The sequence below is a fragment of the Halichoerus grypus genome, chromosome 7 (genome assembly GCF_964656455.1).
Source record: "Halichoerus grypus chromosome 7, mHalGry1.hap1.1, whole genome shotgun sequence".
NCBI classification, from domain to species: Eukaryota; Metazoa; Chordata; class Mammalia; order Carnivora; family Phocidae; genus Halichoerus; species Halichoerus grypus.
In genome coordinates this window covers 102,132,341-102,159,718 of record NC_135718.1, presented here as the reverse complement: position 1 = coordinate 102,159,718, position 27,378 = coordinate 102,132,341, and the positions used below count along the sequence as shown (strand labels likewise).

The 27,378-nt window shown below is 35.7% G+C and overlaps 1 protein-coding gene across 7 annotated transcripts in view; it reads right to left on the bottom strand.

Annotated features, from left to right (window-relative positions):
- The window catches only part of DNM3 (dynamin 3), a 539,814-nt gene that overhangs the window by 93,686 nt on the left and 418,750 nt on the right, over positions 1-27,378 (bottom strand). For 4 of the 7 annotated variants that reach the window (XM_078077964.1, XM_078077967.1, XM_078077970.1 and 1 more), the window contains 2 exons: positions 13,933-14,044; positions 6,456-6,467 (listed from right to left, as the gene is read on the bottom strand). In XM_078077964.1, the coding sequence (XP_077934090.1) occupies positions 6,456-6,467; positions 13,933-14,044 (124 nt within the window). The remainder of the gene's footprint in view (positions 1-6,455; positions 6,468-13,932; positions 14,045-27,378) is intronic. The other 3 variants (XM_078077966.1, XM_078077969.1, XM_078077971.1) reach the window with 1 other exon arrangement.

The window sequence follows — 27,378 nt, the reverse complement described above, 5'->3', positions numbered from 1 at the left end:
TAAAACACTGATAAAAAAAAATTGAAGATGACACAAAGAAATGGAAAGATAGTCCATGCTCATAGATTGGATGAACAAATATTGTTGAAAGTCTACAATGCCCAAAGCTATCTACATATTTAATGCAATCCCTATCAAAATACCAACAGCATTTTTCACAGAACTAGACCAAACAATATTAAAATTTTTATGGAACCACCAAAGACCTGGAATGGCCAAAGCAATCCTGAAAAAGAAATACAAAACTGGTATCACAATTCCAGACTTCAAATTATATTGCAAAGCTGTAGTAATCCAAATAGTAGGGTACTGGCATAAAAACATACACATAGATCAACAGAGCAGAATAGAAAGCCCAGAAATAAACCCACGATTATATGGTCAGTTAATCTTCGACAAAGGAGGCAAGAATATGCAATGGGCAAAAGACAGTCTCTTCAACAAATGGTGTTGGGAAAACTGGACAGCTACATGCACAAGAATGAAACTGGACCACTTTCCTACACCATACAAAAAGTAAACTCAAAATGGATTAAGGACCTAATGTGAGACCTGAAACCATGAACTTCCTAGAAGAGAGGACAGGCACTAATTTCTCTGACATCGGCCACAGCAATATCTTTCTAGATATGTCTCCTGAGGCAAAGGAAACAAAAGCAAAAATAAACTACTGGGACTACATCAAAATAAAAAGCTTCTGTGCATCAAAAGAAATGACCAACAGAACTAAAAGACAACCTACTAAATGGGAGAAGATATTTGCAAATGACATATCCAATAAAGGGTTAGTATTCAAAATATATAAAGAACTTATAAAACCCAATACACACAAAAAAACCCCCCAAATAAACCAATAAAAATTGGGCAGAACACATGAACAGACATTTCTCCAAATAAGACATCCAGATGGCCAACAGACACATCAAAAGATGCTCAACATCATTCATCATCAGGGAAATGCAAATCAAAACCACAATGAGATATCACCTCACACTTGTCAGAATGGCTAAAATCAAAAACTTAAGAAACAAGTGTTGATGAGGATGTGGAGGAAAATGAACCCTCATGCACAGCTGGTGGAAACACAAACTGGTGTTAGAACTGTGCAAGACAGTATGAAGGTTCCTCAAAAAATCAAAAATAGAATTACCCAGTAATCATGCTACTGGGTATTTACTCAAAGAATACAAAACCACTAATTTGAAGGGATATATGCACCCCTATGTTTATTGCAGGATTATTTACAATAGCAAAACTATGGAAGCAGCCCAAGTGTCCATCAATAAATGAATGGATATAGATGTGGTGTATATACAATGGAATAGTATTCAGCCATAATGAAGAATGAAATCTTGCCATTTGCAACAACATGGATGGACTAGAGACTATAATGCTAAGTGAAACAAACCAGTCAGAGAAAGACAAATACCATATGATTTCACTCACATGTGGAATTTAAGAAACAAAACAGCAAACCAAGGGAAAGAAGATAGAAGCCAACAGATAATAGGGATTAAGGAGAGCACTTATGATGAGCACCAGGTGATGTATGTAATTGTTGAATCACCGTATTGAATCCCTACATTGTACATGTGAAACTAATATAAGACTATATTTTAACTACACTGGAATTAAAATTTTTAAAAGTATAATACTGAGACTATGTCAAAAAAGCTATGAAGTAAGACAAAATTATTCTCATTATTTCTCATCAACTAGAGTGAAGTCACTTATTTTGAAAACAATAGAGGAAATAAAATATAAGTAAGCCCCAAGAACCCTTCAGAAGTCCCCATTCTATCACCCACTGTGAGCTTTCTGAGCAACAGATCAATTCTTGCTTTCTTATAGAGTCTATTTGGCAAGATTAATAAATTTGCAAACATAATATAGATTGCAACTCACTTTCAAAGTTTTCTGCCTCCAACTGAACTGCCCTTTGCTCTAACTGATTAAGATAAAAGTCAGGGGGTTCAACAACTAAGCATTAGGCAATGGTCTTTTAAGATAGGCTTGCCAAAAAAGAACCAAAGGTTTATCGGTGTTGCAAAGATTGAGACAGACAATTCATTTTTATATGCACATGGAACTAAAATAACACTTTGAGGCCAATAAGGTTTCATCCTTTCTTTTCACTTTAATGATGTTCTTATTGGGTTATGCATAAATTAAGCAAATCAGATGGACTCTCCTTAAATCCCAGGGAAATACATTTTCTAAGCTTCTCTAAGAAAATCAAGGAAAGCATATACATTATTCAAAGAAAATAAAAAACCCTAATTGAGCTGACTATATCTAAACTGCTTAGAATGTTCTGATTTGCACCTACACATATTTTAAATGTTAGAAAGGTAATATACATTATGATACTGTACTGTCTGGTTCTTTACGGGTTTGGGGATGGGTTTTCAGTGTTATCTGTAGTCTCTCACCTTCAACCAAGGGCAAGAATTTAGGAGTTGAAGGCCTAGCATAAGAGACAAGACAAATTATCATGCATTTAACATCTACGTTCTTCAGTATGATATATTTTGGTGACATTTGATCTGGCATACTCTATCTTTGCAAATGACTTCTAGAATCCAGTGGACCCCCAAAATAAATACTCTAGGTAATAACTATTTTTCCCATTAATGGAGGCCAACCATGTCCACTTATCTTGCTGAATATGTTGGGAAATCACTAGACAAAGTATTTTTTAAATGTAAAAACAAGTGTTTAAATCTGATTTTCCTTTCTTTTCTTAAACAGCAAAGCCCTCCAATATGTATTACATTTTTGCATTTAACTTAACCAGAACTTACTACTTAGTTTTTTTAAAAAAATGTCTTAGCATGTTTTGGTTCTATTTCTCTTTTTCAAATGTTCTTTCTCTCTAATCAAGGTGGTCAAATTAATACTTCTGCCAGAAGAAATGTAAGAATCCTTTAAGAAGACTGAATCTTTCTTTCAAAGATAATAAAAGATTCATAAGAGAAGAGATTAAATGTAGTTTTTCCCCATAACTTAAAATTTTTTGAAGCATTCATTTCTGAATTCATCAGGATTTCTTTTTTTTTTAGTTTTCATTTATGTTTCTGCACCAACATCATTAAGAAACTTGAGAGCTTTTGTTATAGAATTTTATTCCTTATTATTTCAAGTATTTCTCTACCTTTAGCTTGCCTAATATCAAAGATATTTAACAAAACCCAAAGTCTTTAATAAATAAATAAAATTAGAAGTCTATTATATTCCCAGAAATGCCTACCAAGAGAGGGCATCAAACTAAATAAGGAAATTAAATGTCTTCTTTCTAAGACAAGAAACATGGACATAACTTTTTACCTGAAGGCCTCAGTTCTGCAAATGACATTCTTATATTTGTGTACCACAATTTAAGAAAAAGCACAAAAACAACCTCCCCCCACCACACCCCATTACTGTATATATTCGTTCACATTCCCAAAACTGACTCATGAAGTCCTAGACTCTGGTCTTCCTCATGAAGACATGGACTTGGAATCCACGGTTCAGGGAAACCCCTCTAAGGAGGAGACAGACTCTACCCTAAGCAATTTAGAGTATCACTATGCCAACAGAAAAACATTTTCAAAAGGAAAAATAAGTAATGGGCCTGGAAGGAATTTTTTTAACAACTGTGATCTCCTCAGTAAAGGAAAACTTGCTTTTTAAGGAAAAATAACAAAATACATACAATTATTCAAAGAGGAATGTGAACCTGGATGTTTCATTCCATCATAATACAAATCTAAATGTGCATCTATCATGAAAGTTTGTTTCCTTGGAGTTGAGAGGATTAGATCCCAAATCCAAAGTGTAATCTAAAGGTGGCTGAAGCAGATCAGCTTAGTTGTTACTGAGAAAATGAATAGTAGGCTTGTTCCATACACCTCAGAATATACATGTATGGGTGTGTGTGTGTGTGTGTGTGTTTGCACTGCATTTAATGTATGTGGGAAGATGAAGCCATTCATCCTGCTCATCTAAAGAAACATTAATTTAGCAGATTTCATTCTCTTTAGAGTCTGGTTAATATCATAAATAGGAAAATACGATTCCCTAAATAAACAATTAGCCATTGTGAGTCTTAAATGAGTCACCTTTTACAGCTGGCTCACGTATATGGCAGGCAACAAGTTAGGTATGTTGCCTTGGGGACAATTCAGAACAAGCATTCCAGAATTGGAGGGAAAAAAGAATCTCATATTCTCCTTTTGAAGACTCCAGATCTATACTCTGGAGACAGCACAGCTTGTATTCCAGTGTTTTCCATTTATACTGAAATTCTAAGCTAAAGGAAAATAGCGTGCAGATGTGCTGTTTGTGATTTCAGGAGGCTCTTTCGTGCCAGAGTACATGGTCAGTATAATGATCAGATTTTAAAAGTATTAGCATTACATTTTTTCACCATTCATAACATAAACAATTAAAAATTAAGGCATAAGGGCAATAAATACCAACACCTCCAAAGTGGCCGCTCTTCAATTAAAAACCCAAACAATCAGTGCTTGCATCTTTAACACTTGTCAACTGACACTATGGCACCTGAAGATATCCCCTCAGCATTGTACCAAGTTTTCATTATGCAAAATGCTGGCTCCCGGTGCCTGAAGACTCTGGAAGGTCTTCTGCATCATCCTAGAGGTACCCTTATGAGCAGCAGCTTAGCATTTTGGGGTTTTATTGCTCATTGCATTATAATTATCTGAAAATCAGTAAACTCTATTAAACTGAACATGCCCAGAAGGACTTGACCAAGCAAGACACAATAAATGGATGACTCCTATAGAGAAGTGTTTTCTTTTGGGAATTTTACAAATCCCTGCAAGTCATCAGTGAATCACTAGTGAAAGAGGCAAATCATTAATGCTTTTCGAGTGGTCTAAGGATTACACTCCCCACAAAATGTCACTAGCTGGTTCCCTGATCATCAGCATACACAGACTAGTTATTAGTGCACTCACAATTAGCTCATAGTACTTAACAAACAAACAAGAGATGGAGCACATGAAATTCTAGACAGAGACTCATTGTAAATGACCAGATCAGACATATTTACTACTCAAGAATTGAAATACATCGTATGGTATAAGAACTAAAATATGGGTTTTTATATTTTGTCCCAATGTTTTTTTCTAATAGTGGTAGTATTAGGTAGAAATATTACCCTTTACTTTGTATAAGAAATCTCTAATTTTATAAGCTACTGCTGTTTTTAAAAAGTGGACTGAATTCACCGCCTTGCTTCTTCACAAATGTCTATCTTGTACTTTTCTTGTAGTATTTTAACTTTATTAAATATTATTACTTGGGTCATAAGCAGTTCTATCCAGATATAAATTCATAAAGTGACACATTTTCAATACCAACCATGGCTTCAACATATTCTGTAACAGCACATTCCATCAAATTAAACTGCAAGATTTCCCACATTTGTTTTACATTCTATATGTATGGCTTATGAATAGCAATTTTGATGAATTCCAGCTGGTTTAAATATGCAGGCAGCCCCTTATAGAACAGATTCTTTTCAATTCTTATTGTATTCAATGAGGCCCATTTTAAGTGGGCCACCTGGTAGGATGAAACACTAATAATTCTCCATAGAAAAAAGGAAAAACAAATCACCCTGCTAAACTTAAGACCATCTTCCCTAACTATGCTACTATTATAGAACTAATATAAGTGAGAAGTAGTTCTAATCTTTTGGAAGAATTGAATTTAAATTCAAACAAGCCAGCAACCCTATGAATGACTAAATTGCTCCTTTATCTAATGACAATAACAATATTAAGATCATTTTCCCCATCGGTGTGTGTTGCCTGGTCTCACAAATCCATCATGCACATTCATCTCTTCCTCCATCCCCCACACCCTCCCGCTTCCATCCAGCTGGAATACATCAGGGTGCAGAAGCCAAGTCAAATGTGGACCCCACCCTCCTCCATCCATTTTAAGGCACCTTCAAAGCCAGAGCACTGATCTAGTTCAGTTTCACCAGCAAAGCCAGCCATGCTGCTATTTAAGACTCCAGTTTGGGGTTTTTATAACTGCACATTAACATGAGAGCTTTGATTTTTGGTCAAAAACTTCGCTGCACTGAGTTTCATCAGATTGTTGTACCCTTTCTGCGGAAGAGTCCTTATTATTAAATCTTCATAATTTTTGCTCTCAGTGTCGACCTCTTTCCTGATATTATCAACCTCTCCGAACCACCCAATAACCAACCCTAAAGAACGGTTAACACTTCCCTTCCAAAAGGTCAAAACGGAGCAGCCGTCAGGGTAGTCCAAACGTATGTTTTCCCCGGCATTTGCAAGCCCTAGATCATTGGTGTGCTGTCACAGACAACAGTCATTTCAATGGGCCCAGAAACACTCTTGCCAAGATACATGCGGCGGGGGAGTGGGGGCCGGAGAGAAAGAGGAGCTGCAATAGGACAAAGAACTTACTTTGTTGTTCCCCTGTGCATGTAGCCGCAAGGAAAAAAAAAAAGAAAGAAATATGTTAAACATAAACTTATTTAAAGATTTTCACGCTAGAGCAAAATCAAAACAAATAATTTATTCCCTGACATCCCATACATACATACAGCACCCAGAGCCCATGGGCAAGTCGAAGAATCCACTTATATTAAATGAAATCATATATTTATAACAGCAGAAAATTATGACAGAGATTTCCCCCTTTCTTCCTACCCGGAATCCTTGGAGTATGGGAACCTGGCCAAAAAGCACTGGTTTGAATTGGTAATAAGTGAACTGTTAGCATGAAAGGCAAAATAGTTAGTATGTCAGCTTGCCCTTTCCTGACAGCCCCTCCTCCAACATGCCAAGCAGTGGAAAATTTCATCAGCCAATGCATTTTTAAACAAACACTGAATCCTTGGTTTCAAAGAAGGTGGAAAAAGAAAGGAAAAGAGAGCAGAGGAAAGCAGTGGGTGGTTCTGGGGAGACAGGGTAAGCAGACCAAGTTATGACCTCCATCTGTACCATTCCTCTACTTCATAAATTATGATTCCCATCCCGGTTGGCATGGGAAGCGAAAGCTGTATAGTGGGGATGCGGCCAAAGTAAACACTGGTCCACATTCAAGAAAATGGGTCTGGAAAGGTTAGTCACCAAAAAATGCAGTCATTTCTACAAGAGACACTCTGGATAGAGACACAGCAGCCAGCGACAGGCGGCGGGCAAACGGCTCTCCTGTTTCAAACTGGAGCAGCAAGAGTATGATTTATATCAAACAACTTAACTCACATATGGCTTAAAAAAATAAAATGGTGATTCATTACTCCCAGGGCAACCCAAGTCCTTGCAAGGTCAGATCCTGTGGGGAAGACGTGATGGGATATGGGCCGGGAACAGATCTGAACTCTTCTCACGAGGGGCCCAGAAGGAATTTCTCGCTGCGATGCCGAGTTGAAGAGAGCTGTTAGGAAACTGTGTGCATCTGTGGAGGAGACTGAGCACAGGGTGGAGTAACAGGTTGGGCTGGAGATCTGGCGTTTAGTTTTAAATGAGGATGTGCAGGGAGAAATACTACATACCGAAATTTTCTGGAGAGGGGCAAGGCAACAATCACAGGAGAGGATATTTTCTTAAAAACAATGCCAACTGGTGACTCTGGGGAAATGTCTAATCCAAGGACCATCAGAGCCATCACATTTAATAATAACATAAGTTTGAAGACACTGATAAAACAGTGTAGAGAAGCTTCTTGGCATTGGGAGTTGCCATGATATCACCGTTAACATCACTGGCTTCTGTGAGACATAAATAATGATACAAGAATGAATGAAGTGGGGGGAGAGTCTCTGTAAGGAATATGCCAACCATTCAAGAAGGCAATAAAGATCCCCACAGGGAATTTTATCAGGAGTAAAATACTATTTTAGAGAATAACAGGACCCTGGTTCTCCAAAGAAGTGCAATATTGCTGAAAATACCTCAAACAGATGGAGTTTATTGAATTCCACAGCAGTGCAGCTTTTGATCTACCAAATAAGTTTCAGGAGTTCAACCAAGTATTTTTTACACATTAGGGAATGACTGGCTTCTCTGCTCCACGGCAGATGGTTCTGTTTGTAGTGGCAACAATGATGTCACAGAGTAGGGGCCTTGATCCTTAAATATGAGAAACATCCAAGTGGAGGACGTGGTGTGGCTTTGCCATTTCTTTTTTCCTTCAATCATTTCCCAATTGTCTATTCTGAGAGAGGCATAACAGTCATGAATGGTGAACTGTAAATGTTTTATAATTCCCTCCACTACTCTGCGTGGCAGCGATTTATGTTTAGATCATGGCAAGTACCTCCATTGAAGAAAAACGAAACTCTTCAGAATTGGTCATGTGGCTGCTTGACGTTGTGTGGGAAGCACTGCCGAGTAAGCTAAGAATAAAGTGATGTGTGGCCGGGCTAAGTGTGGGCACTGTCAGTCTTATATTTTTAGATGGCTGAATAAATAAATGCATGTGAGTGGTCATCCCATATTAAAAAGTATTTATGGAGGTCTATGGGCATTCTTTTTTCTCCCCCCTCGAATGATACAGAGGCCCTCCCCACCCCCCTAGTTGCTATTTGCCACAGAGACACATTCAGTTTTAGAGTCTATCCACAAGGAATTTCTGAAGTCCCCAAAGACTTCATTGATAGAGGGGTTTCAACTTCCAAAGCAGTCCTAAAAGCATTCACTATGACCAGGCAAGTCTTGAATTCAGAGGTAAAAGTTCCAGGGTGTTTCACATTCTACTGCCATTTTTCATCACTTAACTCATACCCTATAGGGGAGGACCATCCATCTCTACAGCCAATGGAAGTCTCTTCAGAAATGCTGAGGTGTGTAATTTAACAAATAGGCAAAACTAAATTTGCACCAAATTTATTTCCAGGGCACCCACTACTCTGCAGGCTGCTTCTTTCAGATAGCCCACAGGCCAGCATCGGAGGGCAGGCTTGTGAATCCTCACTTTCCCTGACAGACAGCCCCTTGGGCTCACTCCTGACGGACGAATGGAGCCTTCCAAGCCAGCCTGGCCACAGGGCAGCACAACCCAAGACACCCCCTAAACAATTCTGCCTCCTTAGCCAACAGTTAAGGAAATTCTCCCTCATGTGCCCAAGTCTCACTGATAGTTTGCAAAGGAAAACGTAACTACTAAACTGGGAATTAGGTTTTCATGGACCATTAATGATTTTCATCAATAATAAAGGCTACGTGGCATTGAACACATTCACCCAGTTGCAGCACCAAGCTAGAGGTCATGTGCAATAGTTCTCACTTAATCCTATATAATCACGCAGGGGAAGGTAGCATTATTTTGAGTTTAAAAAAGAATACTAAAAAAAAAAAAAAAAAAAGAGTTAAGTAAGTTGCCTGAGCCACACAGCCAATAAATAGAAGGGTCAGGATTCAAATGTGAGTAGATCTGACTTAAAGTCTACCTCATTTCACTGCACACAAAATGTTCCAAGGAATTTGGAATTCTTTAGTGTTTATATACAATTTAAGTCATAGTGTTAGCTGACAAAACTGTGCCAGAAAAGTCCAATCATTTTTTATATCATGCTCTTTAGATATTTAATGAAATTCACATTTATTTGTATTCACACTTACTGATGCACGTACATATATTTTTTCCTGTAAAATAATCTCTTAAAAGTTCTTTAATCGTAGCCTATAATACTGGTACACACACACACTTTTTATCTCATTTTCATCAGTAAAAAAACCCTAAAATACTATGAATTAATTCCTTCAGACAAATCTTTACTTCAAAATTGTGTAATAATTCAATTATTTAACAGTATAAAATTTTATAGTGGTTATAATTTTAATTTAATGGCCAAAGGAAATAGAAGTTAAAGAAATAAAATTCTGCTAAATCCAAATTCAGATTTACATATATTTTTAAAGTACTGTGGCTGCTCAGAAAGATGAGGTTAACTGGTAGAAGGCTAAGTTTGTGGCTCAGAGAGGTTATGTGTAAGTTCATGGAGTATGGCAGTGCCATAGTGGGAAACTGGATCCAGGACTTCTCATTTCCATGTTAGGGCCACACATTACACTGCTCAAATGTGAAGTCTACATTTTGCTTTGGAACCAGAAAGATTAAGGGACTAAAGGTAATTAGAAAATCCACATAGAAATATAGTTGGGCTGTTGCATTTTATACAGATACCCACTGTGGTTCCTACCACATTGTAATTATTTATTTGCATCCCTCACTTCCACTAGACTTGAAACTCCTATAAAGTAAGAATTGCATCTTTTTCTATTTGAATTTCTAGAGTCTTCTATAACAGTGATGGATGAAGGGAAGGAAGGGAGAGAAGAGGGTGAAGAGAAAGAAAGAAAAAAAAATCTGTAGAAAACTCCAAGAGAAACAACCTAAGAGACAGAAAACACCAGGTAGCAGAACAAACGCTATGATATGAGTGACATAAAAATATTCCATCATGTGGACATGATAGAAAAAATATGATGGGGAAAAGCATGTCATAAAAAAGTGGGCAATCTTAGTTGAAAAAAAAGTTTGTCTAAAACCAAAATGGGGGTGATGGCTATTTACCAAAATGAAGCCAAAATTACACAATTTTAAAAAAATTATCTTTGTAGATTTTTTTCCCAGTCAAAATAGAGGTGTTTTGTGTAGAAAGTAGAACTTCTTGAGTCTAGACTTATGTCCATGTATGACAAATAAATGTTTCATTTTTAGAACAGTGATTGATTTGCTGTCAACTCAGTGGTTTATTGATACAAAACCCAAATGACACACCAGAAGTCCTAAAAATTTACTTACAGAGAGACATCTGTTATTAGGTTAATCTGACTTTTTCATCAACTCTTTCTAAATTAGGAATAACTGTACCTAAAAGTATCCATTCCTCCAAATCTAAGCATGCTCACAAAATGAATGTTTACACAAGCATTCTACTTAGATTGCTTTCAGTAGTTAGCTGCCATTTAAACATCTGAAAGTCAAGCAATCATGTAATATAACCTCCAGAACTACATGGTGCATAAGAAATGCAAATATTGTTTATGATGAAAACTGAGAAAAGCAATGTTCATGGCATACTGCCAAGTTTAATTTCCTGTCATGTCTTTGGCATATAGTAAAAAACCCTTTTGTCTCGACCTTCCAAGCAACTGTACCAAAAGTGTATTTATAAACAAAAATGATGTGAAAAGAATCAAACAGATTGCGTAGGACAACTCTAGATTTGCTTAAAATTGAATATTCTGATCAAAAATGCAAATATTTCATTGACTGTCTTCTTTGTGCAAAGCTAAGGATACATGAAAATCCACATTTGTAAATTTGGATTCACCAGAGATAGGAAGGTAATTTTGTTTTTCCAAGACAGTTTTCCCTCACAAGAGATGTATTACATAATTTCTTTAAATAGCAAACTTGTCTAGTGCATTTAAAATAAGTCTGACAAAAGCATGACTGAAAAATATTCTTCACAAACTTTACAGTTGCATGGTAGGAAGACATACATCCAACACACAAACATTCTATACAACCAAGCATTATTTGGAAATAGAAAATAGCATAAAGTATTTACGATCTCATTGGGCTACATTATAATATCCACATTGTTTTAGCTCTCATCTACTTGTTAAAGCAGTCTGTGATGAAAATGATAATTATCATCATCATCATCATCATCATTATAAATAGAGTGCTTACTTGTGCCCACCCTGTTTATGCTTTCCCTGCATTCTCTCACTTAATCCTGTCAACCAAGCTATAGGGGACTCCTGTTATTTCCATTTTAGAAATGGGAATTTTGAAACATAAAAAGGCTAGACATCTCACAGCTTACATGTGAACTTCTGGAATTTCAGTCTCGGGAGTTTGACACTAAAACCTCTGCTTGAACACACTTGCTGTACAGCTTCCTGTAATACCCCGCCATATAATCTTTTAGAAAGTGTCCCTCTTATCATGTCACTAACTGGCTGGAAACCCTTTAATGGCTTCCCATCTCACTTAAAACTCAAATGCTCACCACATCCTTCAAGACCAATATAATCTGCCCCGACTACCCTCTTGGAAACTATCAAATATTTTTGTCCTCCCTCATTGTATTCCAGATTCACTGACTTTTTGTTGCTCTTCTGAGACACTGAGTGGCTTTGCACTTGTTAACCCTCTCCACAAATATTCTTCCCCTCATTTCATTTTCTCCCTCCCTTCCTTCAGGAGCCTACTCAAATGGCAACTCTTCAAAGGGGCTTTCCCTCATCATCTTCACTAAAAGAAAGCTTACCTGCCTCTCTCTGATTGTCTGTCCCTTTAATTTTCTTTATTTTTTATAGACTGTATCACTCCCATAAAATCACACTACATAATTATACAGTTATTCGTTCGCTTGTTTAATGTCTGCTCCTTGGGGATGGGACCTTATTGCGCACCTCTGTAGCACTAGGGCTTAGAACGGTGCCTGGCAAAAAGCGTGTGCTCCACAGGCTTTGTGGACTGAATGAATAAAAAAATTAAGCATATGTACATTTTTAATATAGAATGTCTGTGCAACTAAACACACCACCATCAATGGAGAGGGAAGACTAATAAATGATTAGAATTAATAAAAGTATAGGTGATACTCTTAGTTTTTAAGTGATTTCTCACGTGCAATTTTTGGAGTGGCATATAGTTATGTAAATATATATGTACACAGTGATAAAATCTGGACAACCATGGAAATCATACAGATACCTCTGTGCTTGGTTATCACCAGGAAAGGGTCTTGTTTCACCTCATTTGGAGGGCACAGGGTATGTTGTGGGGGGTTCGTTGTTTTAGGTGCTGGCCAGGCAAGGGTAGGTTGGGATGGAGTTAAGAGGTCTATGTAGGAGCTAAAATAACAGCAATGAGAAGAACTTTTTGGCACAAATCCCTAATCCTTTACCTCTGGAACTCTGTTAAATTCCAGTGCAACCTCAGGGATGGGGTCAAGGCTAAAGTTCCTCCAGAGATGTTTCAATTGCCCCCCACCCTGCACCCATATTTCAGACTTTCTCTTGAGAAGACTCTTTCTACTGGGAGCCTAGAAATGACCTGACTTGTGCATGATCAGTCCTATAAACCGATCTAGAGCCAAGTAAGCACCACAAGGGTCAAGCTGGACCAAATCCCCAAGGCTCAGTCTCAGCACCTGCGTTCTGAGGAGACACCTGGACAGAACATCTTAAGGGGACAGGAAGTAAGCAGAAAGAGCCGCTCATCAGTGGCATCTGTCTAACAGTGTGTGTACATGTTGGGTGGGACTCCTGAAATTCAAATCCAGACATTTTCCAAAGAACACAAACAGAAGTTCTGTTTATTAACTTGAATGCGAGAAGCGACTTCAAACACTTGAAGTATATTTATAAAGATAAGTAGGAACGGCAATATAATGTTTTTCTTCTATCACACTCCAAATGACATTAACCAGAATTTGAATACAGATGTAATTTTGGATTCAGGTACTACAGACATAATGAAAGGAGGTAGATTTTTATAAAAATAAGTACATTTTTAAGTATATGAAATAGTGTGATGACATGATATATATACTATGACTATATGAAGAATGTTCTAAACAGCTGTATGAATACTAGGACAATATGAATACTAGGACAACTATGAAATACCACATAAAGGAAAATAAAATTTAAAATTAAAACGAAGAAATTCTCTCTTGATCTGAGATTACATATATTATGCTTTATGGCAGAGTAGGGCATTTTCTCTAACAAACGGACTGATAAACTTCTAGAAACTAATGGAGAAAAAGAAATATGAGCAAAGTATTACTTAGAACTGTTCCAAACTAATTAAGTCAAAAGAGAACTAGTTTCTCCATTATATAGTATTAGAATTATGTCTTCTTAAGCATGGTTAATAATTATAAGATAAGAGATATATCCAACTTACTAAAGACTTATCAGGATAAACCCCAGCTCTTAGCAGAGATGCCTTCCAGCTGTCTACATCCTCCTGTGAGTCACATGCCAGCTCAAGGAAGCGATAGTCTTTGTATACATTCCTGGAATTAAAAAAAAAAATCATGCTTTTAGTCTGGAACCAAATTCAAAATGATTTTATATCACTGCAGACAATGATGATGCAAATGACAGTCCAAATGGATAATTCTCGGACAGTCACTGGAGGAAAAAAAAAACAATTCATTGTATTTAAAATAACTGGTAAATTCCTATGTTTATTATATAATCTTTTTAAAACTTCACATGAAAGAATTCAGAGCCACTTGTACCGCTAAGCAATAAGAAGGGGAGGAAAGAGAAATGCTCTCAGGATGATACACTGGGTGCCAAGTCAGAGTGGTGCCAGGGGAATGGATCTGCTGCCGCCTAGTAATTAATCAATTTTCTGAAACCATTTTATAAGCCTAAATGGCTCATAAAACTTTAAAAGGTATGGCAATAATCTTACAAACTTAAAATACTATCCTAGATTCAAAACAGAAATGCTCATTGATACCGTGAAAAGAAAAAAACATTAGCCAGTATTCAACAGAGTGAAATGCTAATAAGGGCATATTGACAACTGGGGCAATACTATAATTTTGTTTCTTTTCCTAACAATAAAATAATACATAAGATGTAATACATGCCCATTTAGAAAGATTTGGAAACTAGATAAAAGAATAAAAATGGTGACAAGTATCCACTTTCCACGGTTTACAGATAAACTTATTTCTTTATACTCTTGTTCTATCCATCTTTCACACAGTTGAGGTCTCCCCAACCCCCTTCTCTCTCTCTCAACTTTGAGTCCTTTTTTTACTTACTATATTATGGTCATTTATTTAGGCCATTACATCTTTATAAACATCAAATTAGAATGGCATGATATTCATTAATATAAATGTATGATAATTTACTTAACCTCTTCCAGATATTAATTAGGTAATTTCCTTTATTTTTATAATCAGAAATAATGCTTAAGTGAGTATTTTTATCCATAAGCCTTTCACACTTACTCTTATTTTCTGAGGATAGATTCCTATAAATAGAATTATAGGATCAAACTTACAGTCATTATTAAAGACGCTGATATGCATTACCAATCACCCTTCCAGAAGAGATTTAGACGGATACTAGCAGAATACCAGAAATTATAGTCTTTTTCTCTTCTTATTCTCTTCCAGGGTATTCTCATTCATGCCTAAGAGCCTTAGTTTACACCTAAACTCAGAAGGCTCACAAATTTATATCTCTTGCCCAGGAATGCCCCAGATTCACAGTGTTTACTGACTTTTCCACTTGACTATCTCAAAGCCACCCTGACATGAACAACTGAATCGGTGATTTCCGCTTGCCCTTCCCTACCTTCCACTCTCATACTCGCTTTCATCTGACCACCTAAAAGTGCACTTCCTGATCACACTGTCACCCTCCCTCAAACCTCACTGTACCCTCCTCATGGATCTCCCCGCATCACATGGCTCCTTTAAATTTGCTCTCCACACGGAATCCTCATGATCTCCTGAAATGTGAATCAAATATTTTTACCCATGGAGTCAAACACTCTAATAGCCACCTGCTTTTAGGGAAAGACTACACTGTCTACCATGGCCTTTAAAACCCTGTGTAGTCTGGCCCGTAACTGTTACCTTCCTCTCCAGCTTCTTTTCACACTCTACTTTCCCTTGCTTTTTTGGCTCCAGGCATGCTGTTCTTCTTTTGCCTCCCGAAATGTGCCATGCCTACTCTCAAAGGTCTCTGCCTGTAGCTCTTTTCTTCTTCCCTCATTGCACAATTAATGCCTACTCTTTCTCGGAATCTTAGATCATATTTCTATTTACCTTTCCTTCAGAGCACTAATCACAGTTGTGAATTCAGAATTATGTGTGGGTTTCTTTTTCTTTTTTATTTCTTATTTATTTATTTATTTACTTGCTTACTTAGCTATTGTCTATCTTTCCAACTAGCTCACAAGCAACATTAGGACAGGGAATATGTCATTTTTATGCTTATCATTATATCCCCCAGGGGACTTGGGGAAGATGATGACTTAATTGTGCTTTGCTTCCTCTCCACTTCTAACTCAGGTCAAACACATCTTCTTTTCTTGAGTCAAGCCAACTTTGGGACTGGTACTCGGGTAGAGGGTATGAGCTAGATAGTTTCTTGCTCTGGGCTGAACAGAGCTTTGGGACCACAGCAGGAAAACTGAAAGGCAAGGACCAGCACGTAGCAGGCCTTGGTAGGGCTGTCCCTCAATGATCACAGGACTCCTGGGTGTGCCTGATCCTCTGGCTGTAAGGAAGTGTGGGGGGTGCTGAGTCTTCTCTACCCTAATGCAAAAGAAAGCCTCCCTCTTGGTGCCTCAATAAGTAAATGGCAACTTGCCTATTTTGGGCCTGTGATGATGGAGATGTCTGTGCCTTCCCACCCTCACTGGACCTGTGCCACAATGAACAAAGGAAAATAAAAGGACATCTAATAAGGATGTCTCATAGCCAGAGAAAGCAAGAATGAAGAGAGCAATCAGAACAGCTTATCAATAAAGAACTGTTGGGGGAAGCAGAAGAATAGTATTTGAAGAGGTACAAGTACAACATTAAGAAAAACTTCCTGAAACTAAAAAATAAGATTTTTAAGTCAAAATATTTAGTAGCTAAGTTGAAGGAAAGGATGATGAATGTTGAGCCTAGAATTAGTAGTTTTCAAGATCTAGTGGGAGAATTTTTAAAAATACAAGGATAGAGAAGTTATGAAAGTGTGGAGGAAAGAACACCTAACCTGTAAATAATAGGAGTTCCAGAAAAAGAAAAGGAAGGTGGGGAGAGAAAAATAATTATAAAAAAGAAACTACTGGGCGCCTGGGTGGCTCAGTCATTTAGGGTCTGCCTTCAGCTCAGGTCATGATCCCAGGGTCCTGGGATCGAGCCCCCACATCAGGCTCCTTGCTCAGCAGGGAAGCCTGCTTCTCCCTCTCTCACTCCCCCTGCTTGTGTTCCCTCTCTCGCTGTCTCTCTGTCAAAAAATAAATTAAAAATCCTAAAGAAAAAAAAAACTACTTTTTAAAAAAGGGTCTTATCCTGATTTTTAAAAAGATCTGAGTCTATACATTTTATGTGCTATGTCATGTGTACTTGATGAGAAAAGATACCATGTAGACATTCATTTATACAATTCTTGAGCTCTGAAATAAAACATTTAAGAGTCTTCTGTAAAAAGATAGCAAGTTGCTTATAAAGGAGAAAGAATGAGACTGGCCCTGGACTGAACAATCAAAAGGTAGAAGGCAATGAAGTAACATTCATGGACTCTTGAGGACTGCAGAGACCCATATCCAGCTGGGATACCGCCACACCCCTGACCTGAGGGAGCGCCTAAGCAGGGAGGAGATTACAACAGCACCAGATGAATCTGCGGAGCATGTTCAAGGTGAGGAAAGATTAAGACAAAAAAAACAGTGGTGAGCAACAGAACTTGCAACATCCACAGAGTTAAATCAAAATAAATAATGACAGACCATCTAAGAATATATAATATAAGGGCTAAAGAAAGACTTTTACAGTAAAAGAGACACACTATTCAAATAGTCTAAAAGTTGGGGAAGGGTAGGAGAAAATAAAAATGCTCCCCAGGTCTTCTCTGATGGGTGCAGGGGCAGAGAGTGGGGCAGCAAAGGGATCCCAGAGGTCTCACTGTTAGGAGAAGTGGGCCTGGGGAGAAGCAGAAGAAGAAAGGGTTTGGGGGAGAAATATTTGGTAATTTGCCTCATGGAATGATAGGGCTATGTACTGGTGATGAATGAAAATGTTAATGAAATTAAATGTACAGTAGAACTCTCAAATTAAAAAAGAAGAAAAAGGAGAAATTAATAGCCTTTGATCAAGTAAAAAAATAAGAAGAAAAAATAAAAAGGACCAAAATAAGAAATTTTAATAAGATGGCAGGAATAAATTTATGTATATTAATTATGAAATTAATGACAGTGGACTGAATTCTCTCAGCTAGTCAGTTAATTTAGGTTTAAAAAAGTTACATATTATTTGGAAAAATAAAGGAACAGGCAAAGGGAAATCACACAAGCACAAAACAAAGAATATAAATTCAAGAATGGTAATATTAATAATAGACGAGATAGAATTTAAAAGTACTGAACAAGATAAACAGTTTAAAAGCCCTAAATAGAATAAAGAGAAATATTATATGATGGTATAAAGTACAATTTGTGAAGATTGGAAAATACTCATAAAACTGTTTGTACCAAATTACATAGTAGGGAAGGAAAGAAAGCAAATGCTACTAAAATTGCAAGAACTTGTAATAATTATATGTATGTAATCAGTTAAAATATAATAATAGAAAAATTTAATATGACTCTTTTCAAATTGGACAAATATAGTGGACAAAAGTAAGTTAGCAAATAGAAGATAAAGATTTTTCATTATCCACAAAACATTTACAAAAATCAGTCTTACACTTGGACCTATACACATACACAATACCAGCCTTAAGAAACTTAAAAAAGAGATTATATAGATCACATTCGTTCATCACAAATCAAAAAAAAAAAAGAAAAAGAAAAAGAAAAATAATAAATTTCTTAAAAAAGAGACCAAAAACCCCTTAAATATATTCTTAGATAACCCTTGTATTACAGAAAAAAAAATAAATAAATAAAAATTATAAATTATTTAGAAAACAATAAAAAATATAAACACACCATATCCAACCAATGGAACACAGCAAAGACTGTAGGAAAATTTATGGCCTTAAATATGTTCATTATTTACAGAAAGGAGAAAAAAAGGTCAATGTTCATCTACAGGGATTATAAAACTATGATAAAAAAAAAAGAACAAGCCAAGAAGAAGCAATTAACATAGATTAAAACTAAATTAATAAAACAAGAAATATAAAAATAACATAAAGGATAATAAAGACATACACAAATATTTTTCCCTTTAGAATTAGACAATATAATACTAATTAAGGGAGAAAACAAAAGTATACAAGACCACAAATGAGAAAGGATAGGATACATAACCACAAATATAGAGAAGATGGAAAAAATTTAAAATCAAATATTATAAGCAATCCTATGGCAAAACTAAGAACCCAGAGAAAAACTAATAATACCCTAAAAAATATGTTACCAAAATTAACTCAAAATCCAGTGGCTTTTACAAAACACTACTAGGCTATACTTCTAATAACTTAGATATAGGAAAATGTTCCATTCATATTAGGAGAAAGCCTACAAAATACATAGGATAAATTTTTTAAATTGAGAAAATGATAAAATCTTATTGAATAACATGAAACAAGATCTTCATAAATGGAAAGGCATATTTGATAGTGTTTTGATTACGCTATATTCTTAGGTCTTACAAAGTGACTAGTGCTAGTAGGTATTCAATAAATATTTACTGAATAATGAATATCATCACACCCATAAATATATTGACTATCATCTTTAAAATACCTTTGCAAATTTTATAATTTAAAAATGATTTTCCATCAAAGCTTTAATATTTTTGCTAAAGAAGTGAGCATTTTAACATGTTTATAGAAGTGATATTCTTTGTTCTGATTTCATTAAGACTTTTTTTGTGTATTATTAGAATGATTTCTCACTTTTTATTTACATTAGCTTGACACAGCTTTGTCTCTTCTTTTACTTTTTTACTTTTATCTATTTGTTTTACTTTTTAAAAAGACATATTGGTTGTAAATGCCAACAATATAGCTGGGCTTTATTTTTCATCCCAATCTGAAAAGTACTGCCCATGATTAGGAAAGTCTGAATCATGTTTATTTCTTGCCATAGCTGTATAGCTTGGTTTTAGTTTTGTCATTTTGACATAAGCTTTTTTTTTAATGCTCCCTACTGTTTCCTTGCATATGTTGATAAAAGAACTATCTTTTTGACTTCTATATTTTTTAGTGGTTTTCAGTTCTACAGGTAAATGATTAGCTTTAAAAAAAGAATTATCTTTAAGTTTTCCAAATCATCCCTGAATTCATTTTTGTATATATGAAATTCAGAAATAAAACAATAATTCCTGACTTCTTAAGGAATTTAAAAGCATTTACTTTTTGCCACTTTATCTCACACATTTCCTAATCTATCTAGAAATACTGACCTAGAATATTATTTCTGAATTATTGTTTTCACATCTCTTTAAGAGTCCACTTCTTTTTAGTTTAGTATGCAATTTTGTTACACTTGCAAGCAATTATTTAAATGGAACTCTGTATGTTTTACTTGAATAAATATTTATCATCAGGTATTTTCTATCTGGATTTTCCCATCTGTAAATTCTTACTTGGATTCATTTTTTGAATTGGCTTCAAAGTAGAGCTGGCTATCTGGATTTCTGGTTGGCACAAGTATCCACATTTCTTGCATTGATTGATTCAGTGAGGAAATATAGAAGTTTCTTCTTGCTGTCTTCCTGTTTAGCTTCATTTTTCTTAATCAGGGTAAAGCATGCAGTGGCCACTCATAAAATTTCAATCCAGTTCACTCCATGAGTTTTGCAAATAGTTGATTAACATTGTTACTTCCTAGTGCTTTTAAGACTTTCCATCTCTGTTGTATATGATCTTTTGGATATAGCAACAGATGGAGTAGGATAAAAGAAGCTTCTAATTTTCCACCATCTTAAAAGAGAAATCATCTCATATAATCTTCATTAGCGACCCTGCAAAGTTGGTAGCAGAACTGTTTTACATTGGGAAAACTGAGATTTTAGAGAGATCAAGTGACTCCCAACATCACATAGCAAATGAACGGCGCAGTGTGGGCCTACCACAGTCCTTGGCATATGGCCTCCACAAAACAAATATTTGTCGAGTGGAGCAAATGAATGAATGAACAAATGAATGAACAAAAGAACTATGGAATGAACTGGAACTGTGTTTATTTTTAAAACCAACTATTTTTATTTTTGATAGAATCCTTAATTTTCCACAGAAAATCTAAGATAAAAAAGTCTGAAGAGACAAACCACAACAAGCCGAATAAGTACTTTTAATTAAAAGTGCGACATATTTAAAGGAAATATATTCTCCAAGTAGGAAAGTTTATTGTTGTCAAATTTGAAAGGTCGTATCTTTCCTACAGAGCAGAAAGGGTAATAGATTATCTTGATAGAAATCAAAACTCATCAGTTTTTAATTATCTAATTACCTCTACCATAGCTTTTAGCTACCATTTAAGTTTCCATTTGAGGCATTTCTTGTGCACAGTATGAGTCCCTTTAAGATGTAAAAGGTATGGGGAAGGCAAAGCTGGACAAACGCCAGGGGAGTTCTTGGCCAGCTGGAAAGCACAAAAAGTAGCGAGGTTACAGACTTTCCACATTCTCCAAGCAGATCTGAAGAATTCGGCTTTGGCCCATTCTCACTGACCTTTCTCCAGAGTATTTTCTTTCAGGGGCTCTTCACATGGAAAATCTTGAATTTTTTTTCCCCCTCAAAGGATAGCCAAATTCTTGAGAGGGAAAATAATTATCTGGTTGAAACATTAGAAGAGGGTCAAAGGCTTCTGGTGGCTTTGGCTGCTTCATTTTTACCCATTTTTGAAGCCTCATCTTAGGCTGTGTCTAGACATCCAAGAAGAGTTGGATACAGGTCTAAAACACTGAACTGAGCTGATTTACTGGAAGTCTCATAAATTCTGTGGATGTAGCTTCCAGGTTCTCACCACATGCTGTAGCTGTATAGATAACCCACAGCAATTTGTCCTGACTGAATTTTTTTGTTTAGTCTATTTCAACTGCAATCACGCAGATATGAGCTTCTGAATGATTTCACTATGAAATCAAGCTCAACTACGTGTTTTATAGTTTGAAAAATAAAAGTTACCTCAACATTAAAAATGAGCATGAGAAATTTTATCCCATAGGTAAAAGGTTTTTAAGTGCTACACTGAAGAGAACATGACCACATGATGAGTCTGTGTTTTGATTAGATGTATAACTTTCATTCACATGTCATAAGAATGTCCTTAGGTATTAAAAATGTGAAGTCTAACTTGTTTACCTATGACAGCTCTTTAAATATCTGGGATCAGAGAGACTATGGACTCAGAAACAAACTGAGGGTTCTAGAGGGGAGGGGGGTGGGGGGATGGGTTAGCCTGGTGATGGGTATTAAAGAGGGCACGTTCTGCATGGAGCACTGGGTGTTATATGCAAACAATGAATCATGGAACACTACATCAAAAACTAATGATGTAATATAATATATGGTGATTAACATAACATAATAAATAAATAAATAAATAAATAAATATCTGAGATCAGACATTATCTGTCCCTCAAGTCTTCTAAGTCTCCAAGCCAATTTTTTCAAATGTTTCTCATATGAAGATGATTCTAGATAACATCCTTTTTACCCTTCCGTGGATTTGCTCTACTTTAAAAGGATTTTCTGAAAATGACATCCCAGCAACTGATCACAAATCCCCAGAGGCAATATTAACCAGATGCAAGGAAGAAATTTGGTGGAATTTTTGCCTACTTTTTAAACAGTAAACTTTTACTAATGTAAGGAAGTAACAGGTAGTAGAATATAGTAAAGACCATGAACAACACCTGTTGAATCCAGACTGTGCCATTTATTATCTTACAGGACATTGGGTAAGAAAACCTCTCTGAATTTCAGTTTACTCATCTATAAAATGGGGATAATACCAATATCTATCTCAGGCTTACAACGATAATAAAATAAGGTCACATGTGTGAAAAGCTTGCTTAGCAGAATGCCCAGCATCAGGTAAATATGCAAGTAAAATATACAAAATACAAAATTACTATTATTCATTATTCTCACTGCCTTTAGATCCTTTGGGCTTGACCTCCTATAAAACCAGATCTCTCCTGTACTATTTTAAAACAAAGTAAAATTTATATTTAGCATTATTACATTTCATCTAGTTAGTCTGGCCCATTTCCCAATTTGCTCAGATGTTCTGAATTCTGATTCTGGCAAATATCACATTCACAATTCTTCCTGTTTTGCATTATCTGTATTATTTATAATAATATAATATTCCAATGTCATTATCAAAGATATACTATAGAACTAAACAGACCTCAAAAGATCCCATACCAGAGTTACATGTTCTATTAACTGGTACCCACTGTGTATCAACAGTAGGACTTAATACTTAATCATAAATCTATCATATATGTACTTTCAAGTCATGTCCCTCTATTTTCCCTCATGTATATTCCAAAAGACTGCATCAAGGTCTAAGTATATTATATCTGCTCAATTCTATTAAAAAATTGAAGTCAGTTCAGCTGAACTTGTTTTTCAAGATTCAAAGCAAGTTCCTATTGACCACTGATGTCCTTTCTAAATGCATAACCATCAATTTTACAATTAATTATAAACTTATATAGCAGAGTATCAATGATAAACTCATCAATCAAAATTTCCATTTGGTTATCCTTTTTGACAATCTGAAAAACAGCCTCCAGTGTGGACTTTTACTGATCCACTGATCCTACCATGTTCCCGCTCATCATCACATTCCTTATGTCTTCACTTCTATGAAGACTCAGTTTAGTACTATAACTACTACCTTGCAAACCTTCAACTCCATCTCCTTTCTTTGCCTTCACCATTTTACTTACCTAATAAAACTCTGACTGAATTATTTCCTTACTGAGTTCCTACATCCAAGTTTCTAAGTAATGCAAGAGAAAAAATATACAATTGTGCTTACCGCACTCCAACTTCATAACTACAAATATCAAATGGACACCTAACTTTCCCAGGCATCCCTACTATATTTCTGTAGTCAAAATACTTTATCACTGTACCAGATACTTACTTCATACCTTTTCTTCCCTGAAATCTATAAAACGCACTTTGCCACTAACACTTGGCTGATAATCTTGCTTCATACTTCACGGGAAAAACACATACAACGAGCTGAGAATGATCTATCTTCTTCCTACCAAATACACCAGACTACCTGCATTTGCAACCACAGACTCTGCCTTCACCTTGTACAAGGAAAGGCCAAACCTCAACTTAGACACAGAGTCCGCTCTCTCCTAATGTCTTTATGAACTTCCTACAATCATTCCCTTTTTTTTTTTTTTTACTTCAACAATTTCTTCCTTTCTACTATCAGATAATTTGTATGGCATAGTAGCATACCTTGAAAGAACTATCTTAAAACACACACACATACACTTTCTTTTGACCTTCCCCATCCCCTAAGAACGACCCCATTTCTATTTGCTTCTACAGCAGAACTCCCTGAGTTATCTTGAATCATTTTCTCCATTCTCTCCTCTCCCATTCTTTCCTTTATTCACCCCAGTGAGATATGTGATCCTGTTACTCTACAGATAGAGGTCTTATCAAGGTCATGTGATCTACATCTTCGCACAGCAAATGTTCAGTTCCCTATCTACACATTACTTGGCTTCACTGCAGCCTTTGACATATTGACCCTTCCCTCTGTCTTCAATCATTTCCTTCTCAAGTTTTCTGTGATTCCACATTCTCTTGACTTCCACACTTCTACATCACTGACTACAACTTTTTAATCTCTTTTGATGTCTTTGAGGTCTTTGTTAGACCTTTAAATTCTGGAGTGCCCCAAGCTTCTTCAATGGTCCACCTCCCTCTATCTGTGCTTTTGGCAAGGTGATCTTTCCTGTCTGGGAATCCTAAATACCATTTAAATGCATGTAACTCCAGATGTTTACACTGAACTACAGACTCCTATATCCAAGCCACTATCTTATCTCATTTGGATGACATCTCCTTGGCACCTTTCTTGCTCTACTCTCCACAAAGAAGCCACCATAATCATATATTACATCCCCACCCTGTTTAAAATCCTCCAATGACTGCCAACTATAAGTAGGAAAAAATTCAAACTCCTTGCCATCACTGGCTTATCTTTCCAACCCTCAGTTTCCCTTGTTTATGCTCCTCCGACTGCAATATAAGTTCAATAATGGAACTTTAAATGTTCATCAATGTATTTCTGGCATTTCTATCATATAGTAGGTGTTCAATAACATTTGTTGGCTGACTGACTACCTTTCAGCCTTTTCTCAGCATCTAAAATTCTTCAAAGACTACTGACAATTAATCAATGACACCAAGATGGTACATTATCATAAATTAAGAATTAAACCTGTGATGTCAATAATATAAGTTTCATAAGCTAGGACTATGAATTATTTTTACATCTTAAAGAGAATATTCCTCATTTCATGTATTGAAGATTAAAAGGCAATGCACTAAAACTAGAAATTATGATAAAAGTTAAACAGAAAGAATTACAAAACCACTTAAAATAAAACTTCCCCTAAAACTTGTGTCAAATAGCAACTCAAAACTATAATTATATGCTATTTACTAAACAGGCAAAAAACATTACACATCAGATTAAAACCCAGAACATGTAGCCAAAATTTTATTCAGAGGCAAAATCACAGTCATGTAGTTTTATTATTTTTTAAAAATAAGCAAAAAAACCATGGCCAGCACTGAATTTAAGAAGTTGGAAAATTATAAAACTAATCAAAGCAGAATATAGGATATAATAAAGTTAGGAAGTAATTATGGAAAATCGAACTATCATTGATAAATTTAAGAGTCCACTCTTTGATGAATCAAACAATGAAACAGAGCTCTGTAGTATCTAGCAAATATAAGATGAGAAAAATAATCAAAATCATAGATGATACATATGATTTAACAAGGAGAAGATTAAAAAATTTTTAAGAGATGCTATGTATACTACTTTTATGATAGTAAATTTATAAGTATCAATGTTGGATACAAGTTCTAAAAAAAATAGGAAATCAGAATCATAAAATCTTGCCTGACCAATATCCACAGGATAAACTGGAAAAAAAATTAAAACTTTTCTTCAAAATAATTCTGATCTCAGAGAGTTTTATCAGTCTTCCTTTCCAAATTTTACATGACCAAATTTTAAGAGGAAGATTCTTCTATGCAGGACATCTCAGAAATATTAAAAGACTAGTACACATTGTAAATCTCCAAGCAATGAACCTCCTATGCATGACTCTCCAAACTTACTTGACCCTAGAATCTTTTTTCTTTGAACTTATCAGAGGGCCAGTATTTTAAAGACCAAATTTTGGGATATGTTTCTACAAGCCAATCTCACTTATGAATACAAATATAAAACTTAAAAAATATATTAGGAAATTGAATGTAATAAAATTTTTAAAAATCTGACCCTGAAGAGTCAAAACAATCTTGAGAAAGAAGAACAAACCTAGAGGTATCATGCTCCCTGATTCCAAACTATATTAAAAAGCTATAGTAATCAAAACAGTTTGGCATTGGCATAAAAACAAACAGAGATCAATGGAATAGAATAGAGAGCCCAGAAATAAACCCACACATATATGATCAGTTAATTTATGGCAAAGGAGCTAAGAATATACAATGGAGGGAAAGGATAGTCTCTTTAATAAATGGTGTGGGTAAAACTGGACAGCTGCAAGCAAAAGAATGAAACTGAACCACTATCTTACACTACACACAAAAATTACTCAAAATGGATTAACACTTGAAGGTAAGACCTAAACCCTAAAACTCCTAGAAGCAAACATAGATCATAGTCAGCTATTGGACACTGGTTTGGCAAGGATGTTTTGGATTTGACACCAAAAGCAAAGGCAGTAAAACTACATCAAACTAAAAAGCTTCTGCACAGCAAAGGAAACCATCAACAAAATGAAAAAGCAACCTAATGAATGGGAGAAAATATTCATAAATCATGTATCTGGAATGGGGTTCATATCCAAAATATATAAAGAACTCATACAACTCAATGGCAACAAGACAGAACAACAATCTGATTAAAAAATGGTCAGAAGATCTGAATAGACATTTCTCCACAGAAGACATCCAGATAGCCAACAGGTACATGAAAAAGTGTTCAATATCACTAATCATCAGGGAAATGCAAATCAAAATCACAAGGAGGTAACACCTCACACCTGTTAGAATAACTATAATCAAAAAGACAAGAAATAAGTGTTGGCAGGGATGTGGAGAAGAGGGAGCCTTTGTGCACTGTTGGTGGGAATGTAAATTGTTGAAGCCACTATAGAAAACAGCATGGAGGTTGCTCAAAAAACTAAAAATAGAACTATCATATGATCCAGCAACTTCACTTCTGGTATTTATCTGAATGAAGAAACTAACTCAAAAAGATATATGCACCTCCATGTTCAATATGGCATTATTTATAATAGCCAAGATATGGAAGCATATATTCCCCTGCACAGGGAATGGGTGAAGGGGGACAAAAGATACAAACCGATATTGGATTGCTTATTCGGGAGTTGCTAAAAAAGTAAATCTTAAAGGCTGT